The following is a 12,260-nucleotide window of genomic DNA, read 5'->3' as shown; positions in this document are numbered from 1 at the left end:
GAGAGAGAGAGAGAGAGAGAGAGAGAGAGAGAGAGAGAGAGAGAGAGAGAGAGAGATTATTTCAACTAGATAACTCGACTTGAAATTTAAAAAAATATTTTATCTATATACTATATTGATATTATATAGATAATACATTTATATTTGTTCGATATTATAAAAAAAGAATGGAAATGTTAGATAGAGCATCGATAGAAAGAAGCTAGATTTTTTATCAATTAACACGAAGACTAAATGAAGCTAAAGCAAGTTGATATTTATAAAGAATTATTGATGGGAGTGGTAACATTTTTATTGACTATTTTGAAAGTTTAATTATAAACATAAGAGATTATGTTAAATAATATAAAAACATCCAATAGACTCCAGAAAAATATTAATATATGATAGTTGATTATAGTTGATCAAGAATCGTAAAATAATTAGATGATTAAACAATTGTGCCTATTTATTTAGTTTATGATTATATAAACATTAAAAAAATAATCTTGCAATCATTATAAAAAGCTAGCATGCATACTAATTAAATATATAAACTTGCAAAAGATTTATATATATAAAAAAAAACAATTACAACATATAAACTAAACAAGTATTAAAATTATACTTGAATAAAACTAATTTAAAATATTTAACTGTTGAGGTCCTAAAGAGAACATCCAATCTATTTTTTTTTTCTTTCAAATTGAGAAAATAATGAATCCAATGTATTTCTTTCATGACAATACAAAGATACTTGGAAGTTACAATATTTAAAGGCTTTAAAAACTTTTATTTTACAAACCCACACCAATTTTTATAGGCGCATTAACTTATTTTTTCTAAAATACTACTCCGAGAAAATACTCATCAAAGACCCCTCAATAATTGAATTCCCAATAAAAAGGGACAAGTTTGAGGTTTATGTAATCAAATTAACACTAATTAATATAATAAAAAGAAGATTACAATACAACATTTAAGGTAATTTTAATATGTAAAGCATATAAACGCAGTGAAAAAATAATATAATAAAAATCCATGGTTATTGTTAATTAAGTATTGAAGTAATTGTTCATAAATTCTTTATGTTGTAAAGAATAAAAAGTCTTCTACTCCATGTCAAATTTGTAGGGTTATTTTATGTGAATGAAAGACAGAGATTTTTTCTATTAACTTTTTTTATGGTTAAACTAAAAATTCTTTATATAAAACATAACTTTTACACTTTCATCCATCATAAATATATTTAACTCGCCACTATAATACAATGGATACTAAATTTATTGGTCTCTAAATCTTAATTATCATTTAATTTAAATAATAAATGACATATTAGCTCCCTTAAGGATATTTTATAATACAATTATTAAAATATTACAATGCTATATGCTAAAAATTACAAAAGGTTTGAATAACACATGCAATATAATAATTTAAATTATTATGAGTTTAACAATTCATTTGCACTTTTATATAAATATATAAAAAGATGTTAATAAAATTGTATTTTGAGTCAGGATATAGAAAATATTATAATATTTGTTTACTAATATCTCGAGTTAGACCAAATTTAAATTCATAAATTCAAATAACCAAACGTAATTGTTTTTATTTCAATAATACACTTGACGAAAAATATAGATTGCAGGGATAAATCTAAGAGAAAATGAAAAAGACGGACCACGTCAGCAAACTGCAAGGACTGCAGGTACCAAACACATTATCACTAACCGACATAAGTGAAAAAGAGTGGAATATCATTAAATGGACGATTATGCCCTTGGTTTTTTTATGTTGCCCTAGACCCTTCGAGATGAAAGGCCAAGATGTAACATAGTTCAGAATCAACGGCTCACAATCCTCATCCAGCCCTTTATATTTTTCTCTACCAGCCACAAAGCACCTCCTCTCTTTCTCGCTCTCCAGGGTTTCTAGTCCAGGGTTTCTCAATCCTGCGAAAGAAAGAAAGAAAGAAGGAAAGAAGCTGTTTCAAAGTTCAAAATGGTGAGTACATGTGAATCAGGATTTTTACTCTGCTATGATCTGTTTCGTTCTTCAACTGATCTGATTTTTTGAATCTTGTTGATGAAAGGTTCTCCAAAACGATATCGATTTGCTTAACCCACCAGCTGAGCTAGAGAAGAGGAAGCACAAGCTCAAGCGTCTTGTTCAGTCTCCAAACTCTTTTTTCATGGTAATTAAAATTATCGTACATTTGCTTCTTTTTTTTACCGTCTGATTATGTTGTTAATTTATGATTATATTTTCCTGTAAAACCTTGCAGGATGTGAAGTGCCAGGGTTGCTTCAACATGTAAGTCATGTCATGGCCTTTTTATCTTTCTTGATGATTTTTTTTCTGAATAACAAGATTTAAGCTCTTATCTATTTAGATTGAAATTGGGCTGTGGGTGTTTGCTTAATTAAATTAATATGTTGTGTGCAGAACAACTGTTTTTAGTCACTCGCAAACTGTTGTGGTGTGTGGGAACTGCCAGACAGTGCTGTGCCAACCAACTGGTGGTCGTGCCAAGCTTACAGAGGGGTGCTCTTTTAGGAAGAAGAGCGAGTGAAGATTATGATAATTTACTGTCTTTATATTTTCGTGCCCTGTTTGGTAAATTGTTTTAGAGGTCTTTCTTAGGAATGATAACGATGCATTGAACACCTGGGGTTTTGATTTTGATGTTTAATGTTTGATTGTCTTAGGTTATCAATGACTACATGAGATTTTGGATTTGTTGGATTCAGAAATGATTTGAATATCAATCTAAGTCTAATATGTAGAATTTGAGTTTTGTTACTGCCTTTTATTATGTTGTAGTTGATTATAGTTTGTGTATGCCTCTTTTGAGGCTCCAGGTTTCCACACCAAGCTGCATTGTGCATTTCAACCTTCTATCCGCGAGTTTGTGGTAGCTAGTTGATGGTATGGTAGTGAATGTTGATATTTAAATAGCCTTTACTATGGTAGTATTATTAGTTTAACATGTAGTTTTTGGGCAATCTGTTTTGACGAGAGAAATGGAGTTCTTAGCATTCTAGCTCACACACTACTTGATTTTGGAGAATTACTTTTGCGTTTTATGAATGATGATAGTCCAGTCAAGGCACCTAGAAGACACATCTACTATGTCCTGTGCAATGTTCTACCTGTAATAATGTTTCTTGACTTTCCCCAGTTTACATGCCTCTGCATGGCATCTTTTGCATTGTTTATGGATTTCCCATTCTAGGGGATACTTGTTTCCCAACTGAAGGTTAATGTATGTCTTTCTGGATTTGTGCTGTTTCTTTGTGATTTGAGATTACTAGGTCCTTGCACAGTACTCTGGGTGGTAATTTAGGTCATGAAGAGTTTAGACATGACATGGTCTCTATGTTTCTCGATTAGGGATGGCATCACTGTCATTAGTGGATGAAGGTATCGAACTTTAAAATAGGCTGTTAACCTTGATTGACATGTGTTATTTGATTTAGGTACAATGTTTGATTGTAAGTGAAATTAGGTTCCATGCCCCCTGGAGAGGACTTGTAGCAGGTATATCTATAAGGTTATGGTTTGCATCTACTGTGAAAACAATCCTACATGGATCCTCCCAACTATTCTTGAATTTAGTTCAGTTTTATTCTGTAATGGATTTATGTTTTTCATCCTGGAAGTAGGAACCATATGGGCATTGATATCCTTCTATGTTGAAATCCCATGGAACTTGTTTAAAAAACGAATGCATTCCATCTAGGAGGAAGAGCATTGATCACGATCTGAATAGACAAAAAAAAAAGTCCTCAAGTAGTAGAATTATCGTAAATATCTTAGTATTTTGCAGCAGCTTATAGTTTCTTTTATCCATAGAAATGCATGCTGTGTGTGGTACTTAGCAATTGCATTTCTGATATGTAAATTTTTTCTTATTGTCCAAATCATTGTTGTTTTTGCCTGCTGTGGTAGTTTCTGTTTGGTTCAACAAGATGTGATTTCATTAGTAACTTCCACAGTTTCTGCATCCATTTTCTTGTAAGAGTTGCTTGTTTTATCATGGTTCGATGCGCTTTGATTTGTATCCATGGTTTTGAACAGCAGCCCTCAGTGAATTTACTTATTTATTTTCTTTTTCAACTTTTTGAGTGTTCCATCCTTGTTTTAAAACAGACGGTATCTCTAGTTTTGCATGTGTGAATGTGTGCTCTGATTACTTTTATGCTACTGCCATTGTAAAACTATGGTTGTATCCAAACCCAAGTCCTGGCGATGAATCCAACGGCGTAAAGGAAAAAAAAACTCTTTTCCTGATCGGCTCGGGTATGCTGTCTCCCAGACAAGCATTTTGCGGACGGATAACCAGAGTTCTGTCCCGTATGCTTAGAAGTGAGGCCTCATCTAAAAATAATGGGTACGCTTTGTAGTTTGGGCTAGGTTATTCTCGATTGGACCTAGATGGTATCTTTCCTCATTTCGATGTTTAAGATGTTATTTTCTATATACCACCATTCATGCATTCAATGAAATTTCTTTTCATAAACCTTTTCTTTTAGATTTGAACCAAGTTGAATGCAAGAGGGTATGTTGTGGTATTTAGAAAATAGTTGTGAAGTCCAATGCTCAAACTCGTGACATTTTGACTTGTCTCGCGCGTCTTAATAAACTCAGTTATAATATTTAATTATTATAAAAAAATTAAAAAATATATTAAAGTGTTTTAACGTTTTTTTCTTTTTTCTTTTTTGTTTTAAAGTGTTTAGGTAATTCGAAATGACACGCAAAAGGCACCCTGACAGTAATCCTTCCATTATCATACCTTAACGTTTAACCTTTTTTGATTTGATGAGCACTTAAAAGAGATCCACACGAGCCTATTCGATCGGACCTTCTTACAAGTTGTGATTGATTAGATGTGGACAGGGTAATTCCCTCGTGTTTGGAAAATTTGCACTTCTCTCTCGTCTCATGTGTGGAAAAAGTTAACCCACTATTATTAACCAGTTATTTAACCCGTTCATGTTAATTATTTTTATTTAAAAAAAAAAACTTAGATGTGTGGAGATGCATTTTTATACATAAAAAAAATCTAAATATAAATAAATAAAATTTATACAAGTATCTAATTAAATAAACTGATAATTATTAGTAAATAAATAAAAAAAATTATTAACAATAACTATAAGTAGAACTTAAAAAATAAAGAAATAAAAACATATAAGGATATTTGATCATACGATATGAAATATTAATTTGATTTTATTTATTGAATTTTTTTATCAAAATTAAAATTTTATTCAATAAAAATTTAATAGAAATAAAAACATATGAAATCGATTGAATAAAAAAAATATAAGACTGTACATGTTAAAAATATTATTTTAAAATAAATATTTTTTATTTTAAAAAATAAAGTTCATTTATATAAAAAAAAAATTAGAATAATAATAATAATAATATTTTTAAAAATTAAATACATACAAATTTATTTTAAAAAAACCTCTATTAAAAAAGGTCAAATAAACAAAATAAAAAATCATAGAAGAGGGATTTTAATTAAAACATAAATTAAAAAAAATTATTTTAAGAAAACATATATTATAAAAGGCACCAAATAAAATTAAAATTAAAATTAAAATAAAAAAAGGAAAAAGACAGCAATAATCTAGGAGTCACAGGTGCATTTTAAAAACAAAAGCCCTGGTTTACAAGTCTTATTGGATTTAACAAGTTGATTCTATTTTTAATTAGATGATAAAAAGATAATGATCATAAAAAAATAATTTTTTTATAATTAAAAGGATTATGATAACTTGAAAAGAAACCTTGAAAGTATAAAAGTGATAAAATAAGAACAAAAAATGGCTAAGGTCAACTCGAGTAACCGTGATAGACATGTAACTTGGGTAATAAGAAGCGAGTCAACTTGGATTAACCTGCAATACCCTTGGATCAAATCATCAGAATGAGATAACTTGATATAAAAAAAATTAAAAAAAACCATAAAACTAATATTTTTTTTAAAATAAAATATTGTCGAACAATGAAATCAAGAAAAAACAAAAAAAAAAAGATGTTGACCTCCATTAACTTTTCAAACTCATGACCCGAGTTATTAGACTGGAAGCATTATAAATAAAAAATAAAGAAATTATAATTACAAAAAAAGATCTAAAATAAAAGATTGTAATTAAAATAATAAGGATGAAAATAAAAATAAAAAATAAATCAGAGGGGAACCAATTTTTTTTGATTGGAGGGTTAAATTGAAAAGAAAAATAACTTTAACAAATGAAAAAAAAATAAAAAAAATAAGGATCAAATCGAAAAAAAAATACACTATAAACTTTGATTGAAGAATGAAATTGAAAACTAAAAAAACTTAAACAAAAGTCTCAAAGAAAAAAAATAAAAAATAAAAAGAATAAGGACTGAAATTGAAATATTAAAAATAAAAAGACATTTGCCACCATCACTCGTCACACGAGGAAGAGGACGCGTAGGAGCCTCTAACGACATGATGGAAAGGTATGTTTGGTTATCAAGAGGTGCTACCAACACCACCTAAAGAGCACGAGTACCTCTCATTCCCTAATGCGTGAAGGAATATACACCATTAACTTTTGGAATATAAAAATTAATTATTCAATATAAAAAACAAAAACATCGTTCATGAATCTAAAATCAACAAAAAAAAAAATATATGTGAAAGGATGAAAACTCCCCTAGATGAATATCTTAATTTATTTTTATTTTAAGGGCAAAAATATCCTTATACTATATTCTAAAAGTAAAAGATATAAATACCCTTAGTCAACAATTCTATTTTTTAATCAATAATTTCATTTTTTTATCTGGCAGATATATTAGTTATTTTACTATTATAAAAAAGTGAAAAAAATACCTGCATTTGTGACTATACTTTAATGACCAATGAACTATTGATACAACCAAATAACCCCGACAATAAAGACTTTATTTTTTCATTAAAGGATAATATTGTAATTTTATTATAGTAATGAACAGTTTTTTATATCTATTTATACAACAATTTGCCAACGCATCTTAGAGTTTTGGTAATAATGTGAAGTTGATCCGAATAAATTCATGGTAAGAACTAGATGTAATATTCTTGGAGAGAGGTTGCAAGAATATAATGTCCGTGGAGCCGACCAGAAAGTAAATCCAAATATTAACTTGGATATAAAAAAAAATGTTAAATTAAAGACTGGGACATAAAATATTACGTCTTTGACATTTATTCAAATTAGGAGGAACTTGTACTAAATTTAAGGTATTTATATGACGTCTTTGACTTCTATTTACTTGACACGGATGTCTAGACGACAGTAAACTGATGTGGCCGGCTGACATGCTTTTGAGCTAATGTATAAATTAACTGTTGGATTGGATAAGTGCTTACGTCTTATGCCTCTCGAGTGTCGAGGATGGGTGGTTGGGGTTGGAGGGAGCCACCCATCTATCCATAGTTTTTTGTCGTCTCCTCCTCACTGCAAAGTGAAGTTCATTTTGTTCTTTTATTGTTATTTTTCTAATAACAATTTGCATTATTTAATTTTTCCTCCCTTGAGGGTGATTTATGCGGTCCACCATTGCTTCATCTGTAGTGTTTGTGGTCATAGTTCCATTCACCACAGCATTCCAGCACTCGAGCCGTTTTATTTATTCCAACTTCTTGACTCTATTTTGTATAAAGCTCAAGGATGGAAAGATGCAAATGGTAGGAGAAATAACTAATATGGTACATCATTGAAAACCCAAGTGAGAGACTGCACATTGACGTGGAACATTGATAATATATATGAAAAATATAAAAAACAAAATTTTTTTTTAATCATATCAAACCCATATCGATTAAAATCGACTTTGATAGACCAATCAATCATGGTTGACTAAAATAGACCGTAATTGACTAAAATCAATCATACCCATAGTATTTTTTTTAAAATAAATACCAAATTAAGTTTTATTTGGTTTATGTTTATCTAACAAGATTGGTTTAAATTATATTTAAACAATTTTATATGCTATTTTCATAATAAGATTATTATTATTGAATTTCAAATATTTTTAGAAGCTAGGAGATTTTTTCTACAGTTTAGAACTACAATTTTAAAGGTTGAGAAATCCTATCTTTATGCTACATGCTATGTTATAAAGTCACGTATAAATATACTGCCTGACAAAAAGAAATGGATTAAGATTTTCCGTGTCTCTCCAAATTTATTGAAAACTTAACTATCAAGGATGTTATTTTAATTTTAATTATATGTTAAAAATGGTAAAAATATAATTCAAAATAGATAGTGAAATTCGAAGGATGTAAATCCAATTTATATTGAGCCTCTTGAGAAACAAAACAACACATCTTCATCATACATTAGAAGCTCCATCCAAATTAAGTTCTTGTTTCTCACCAATAAGAGCTTCATGGGGTTTTCTTGGACGTGATCTTGAAGTTAGCTAACAACATGTATGCCAATAATCGTTAAGGCAAAGATAATTCAATAGAGTAAATTAAATCCTTCTTATTTTCATGACCGATAAATGAAAGGAAAGACAAAAATGTCAAAATCAGGTGATATAAAGGGAGCTGTTTTCTTTTTCCAAGTCCTAGTCATGCAGTTACCACACAACAGCATTATCTAGCAATTTACTAGTAATAAACAGCGACCAGAGGGCAGAGTCGATCTCTTCCCCTGAAGAAGCCTGCGAGCCTTACCCTTTTGCTATTTGAGTCTAATGAGAATTCACAAACCCCAATTTCCCTGAAGGAGCAGAGCCAACAACTCCTTGTTTGATACGTCGAAACGTTAAGTTTTTCAGTTGCCATTATTGACTGTGCGGCTACGTACTCTCCCTTTATAAACACCCTTAATCTCTTTCATTTAGCTTACTTCTCTCATATATCCTCGTCGGTGTCAACCTCTACCTTTTGTTTTTTGTTTTAATCCTTGTTTGCTACAAACAGGTACTAGTTCTTCCACCATTAAAAGGAAAAGGGCAAGGCAAGCATTTAATTTATGCAGCACTTGAACTTGTTACCCCTGCTTCTTTTCATCTTCTGTGCTGCTATCTTTACTACTGTTAGATAAACTGAAGTTAAGGATATATCATGTCTACTTTGTTAGCAAGAACAGGAAGACACAGACAACGTTACGTTGATCAGTTTAGGCTTGTAGCCGGGTATGAGAACTTTTTCTTTAAATCTGTTTCATCTTTCATTTTAATTTTAATTTTTTGTTTTGGATTAACGTTTTTTTGTGCATAATCCAGGCTAATTACCGCGTTCAAAAAGTTTTTAAAGAAACGAATATTTTAGTGTGTTTATAGGAAGTTCAACTCTGGGGCTTGTCTGTGATGATTTTGTCTTTTCTTTAGAAGAAGCGATGTTAATACTGTTATTATGGTGTAATTAAGCAGATTCTTTACGTAAAATTTTGTTGATAAACATATAAATAGACCTGGACTCCAAGCATTGACTCCTCTTTACTCTGTTGTTGTACAAGTCTTTGGTTGAGGAATGTTAATCATTATAGAATTACGTGGCTATCTTCTTCTTCCAAAATCCAAATCGTGATACTCATATACAATGGACAGACAGGATGTCTCTCTTACTTGCTCAGATGGCTGTCCAAATCATTCTTCTGTGCTGTGAAAGACTTTCATTGAAGAGTAGATATATATATATATATTATTGACTAGAGCTACCTTGTCCTTGTATGCAGCACTGATTTTAGTAGGAAAGCTACATGATGCGAAAGATTCTGCTAGTTTAGTCATGAAGAATGATTTCTTCGTAAAAGAAAAAAGTTTTTCGTTTCAACAAGTGACATTAAGGGGTGATTAAAAATATATCTTTCTGGGAAGCTTCCGTCTGCCTAACAAAATTCTCAAGCTTAGTGACAGATCCCCCCTTAAATTATGAACTTTCTGGGACCTGAAAAGTTTGGGAATCATAGTAGCTTTGCTGTCATGTTGTTCACATTGATATTGACAATTGACTTGGTGGACTACTTGACACATGGCGCTTTAACATCAGTGTGTGCTTCTTGTGTTAGTCTGCTTTTTACGAAAATGCATGTTAGATCTTACTTTTTTTCTACTGCTATTTTTCTTTCATCGCTCCATTCTGATTGCTCTATGAAAAACAAGGTGCATTCCTTACAAACTTGACAAGAATGTCGAGGATCAAGGCTGCAATGGGGAGGACAGGGTTCTTATCCTCATGATCTCGACACCAAATCGTAGTGATCTTGTGTTCCCAAAAGTACATATCTTCTTCCTTTTTATATTCGATAATTGAGATAACAATTTTCACATTTGTAATCTGAATGGATTGTATTGTCAACGTAATTTTCAGAGTCATTAATTCTGATCTCATCTATCTATTACCAGGGTGGATGGGAGAATGATGAGACCGTTGGCGAAGCTGCATGCCGTGAGGCCATCGAGGAAGCTGGAGTGAAAGGAATTCTTGGTGTAGGTCTCCTTTCCCTGTGAGAGGCACAATTCTTCTGTTTCAAATGCTTTGTTATCATCAAATGAAAAATATTCATTTAATCGTCTACTTGGGGTGGTTTCAACATATTTCTATCTAGTTGCTCTTATTATCTTCCCAATGAGAACTACTTCTTGAGATGTTTAACCATTAAGATCATGTCCTTCCATGTTGCCTTTAAGCCCTGGATTTAGTTTGGATTGCTGGGATCAAGTCAGGATAGAACTTATTTCCCACATCTGTCGGTGCTGATCAATTCAGTTTCATCGGACACACCGGCTTATTTGAGTAAAAAGAACAGCTTGCTGTTAATTATAAAGGAAACGAATACATTTCAGGTAGAAGACTTGCCTTGATTCCCTCATCTTGTATGTGAAATAATCCAAATGCTGCATATAAACATCTTACCGTATTACCCTGTTAAATATGTATTACTCTGAGAGGCACGGTAAAGTTACTGTGAAAGACTTGAGATATATACTTAATTGTCTGAGGCAAAACTTCTTCCATGAAGCTACTAGATTTCAGTTTCTTATGCTCTCAAATTTATTATTAGTAGGATAGTACACCCTCTTTTAAGAGCCCAGATCAGATGATTGATTGCATATGGTTTGCTGGAATCATGTATAAACAAATGATTAATACCTATTTATTGAGAGGCCGGTTGACGAATTTGTGATGGAAATCTCAATCTTCTGACTGGTATATATACATCCAGGAGGTTGCAAATCCAGGCATGCGTCAAAATGAAAGTTGGTTTATGTTTACTACAGGAAAACCCATTGGGAGTTTGGGAGTTCCGAAGCAAGAGCAGCCAGAATAGCTGCAGCTTGGCAGGAGGTTGTCGAGGCTACATGTTTGCGCTGCAGGTGACCGAGGAGCTTGACCAGTGGCCAGGACAGGCTAGTTACAATAGAAAATGGGTTAGTGTTTCTCGTGAACTTGTAATGGAAATATGAGAACTTACAATGATTCCTTATCTGTATGTACTTTTTTTTATATATATTTCATCTGTTACAGCTTACTGTAAACGAAGCATTTGAATGCTGCCGGTATGATTGGATGAGGGATGCTCTGAAACACTTTCTGCTTCTCTTTTGAGAAACAAGGACCTTGGCAGAAGGGAAGATCTGGGAGAGACTCGTATGATCCCAGTTTCTGATAATGGGGTAGAGAGCGCAACGCATAGTCCTATGAGACTGTCACCATCAATTGTCAAAATGTCGATTCCATTTGTACAGATTCCATATATCATTCAGACGGAATGAATAAGACAATTGTCAAAATGTCAATTATTTCGTGAATTATTATATCTAAACTTAATATCTAAAATTTAATTTTTTTTCTCATAAATAAATATTCAACAAGAATAAGATATCTATTTGTTAATTTCTTATTATAAGTTCCTTACATAATTTTTTAGATTAATTATTATTTTATCTTTTTTCGGAATTATTGAGCCATGTTTTATATATATATTAAAACTTACTTTTCATATCAAGATAAGTCTTTATTTATAATACAATACTTCTATGCAATGACATAGAGTTTTTATTGGAGAGATATGTTTTTTTTTAAAAAATTAATTTATTAAAATCTTTGTGAATATTTATTTGAATTGCTTTTATTTTTTTTTTTCAAAAATATTTTGCTAATGAAAACAACATGTTTTATATACACATACATATAATATTTTTTTCTCTAGAATCTTCGTCTTGACCGTTGCTTTCTTTTACAAATAACTATGTTTAATTATCTTAGAATTAAATAAAATTAG

The 12,260-nt window shown here is 31.0% G+C and overlaps 2 protein-coding genes across 2 annotated transcripts; both read left to right on the top strand.

Moving 5' to 3' along the window:
* The first annotated feature begins 1,829 nt into the window (after positions 1-1,829).
* Positions 1,830-2,779, top strand: LOC133694945 (small ribosomal subunit protein eS27y-like). Its single transcript, XM_062116639.1, has 4 exons — positions 1,830-1,986; positions 2,075-2,176; positions 2,267-2,295; positions 2,428-2,779. The coding sequence occupies exons 1-4, from the start codon at positions 1,984-1,986 to the stop codon at positions 2,552-2,554; spliced, it is 261 nt and encodes an 86-aa protein (XP_061972623.1). The 5' UTR covers positions 1,830-1,983; the 3' UTR covers positions 2,555-2,779.
* Positions 2,780-8,627: 5,848 nt separating this feature from the next.
* On the top strand, positions 8,628-11,778 carry LOC133703844 (nudix hydrolase 12, mitochondrial-like). The gene is made up of 5 exons (XM_062128547.1): positions 8,628-9,168; positions 10,138-10,252; positions 10,381-10,464; positions 11,257-11,406; positions 11,504-11,778. The coding sequence occupies exons 1-5, from the start codon at positions 9,098-9,100 to the stop codon at positions 11,582-11,584; spliced, it is 501 nt and encodes a 166-aa protein (XP_061984531.1). The 5' UTR covers positions 8,628-9,097; the 3' UTR covers positions 11,585-11,778.
* The last annotated feature ends 482 nt before the right edge of the window (positions 11,779-12,260 follow it).

The sequence above is a fragment of the Populus nigra genome, chromosome 1 (genome assembly GCF_951802175.1).
Source record: "Populus nigra chromosome 1, ddPopNigr1.1, whole genome shotgun sequence".
Lineage (NCBI taxonomy): Eukaryota > Viridiplantae > Streptophyta > Magnoliopsida > Malpighiales > Salicaceae > Populus > Populus nigra.
The sequence above is the reverse complement of the archived record's forward strand: the minus strand, read 5'-3'. Positions and strand labels throughout refer to the sequence as shown.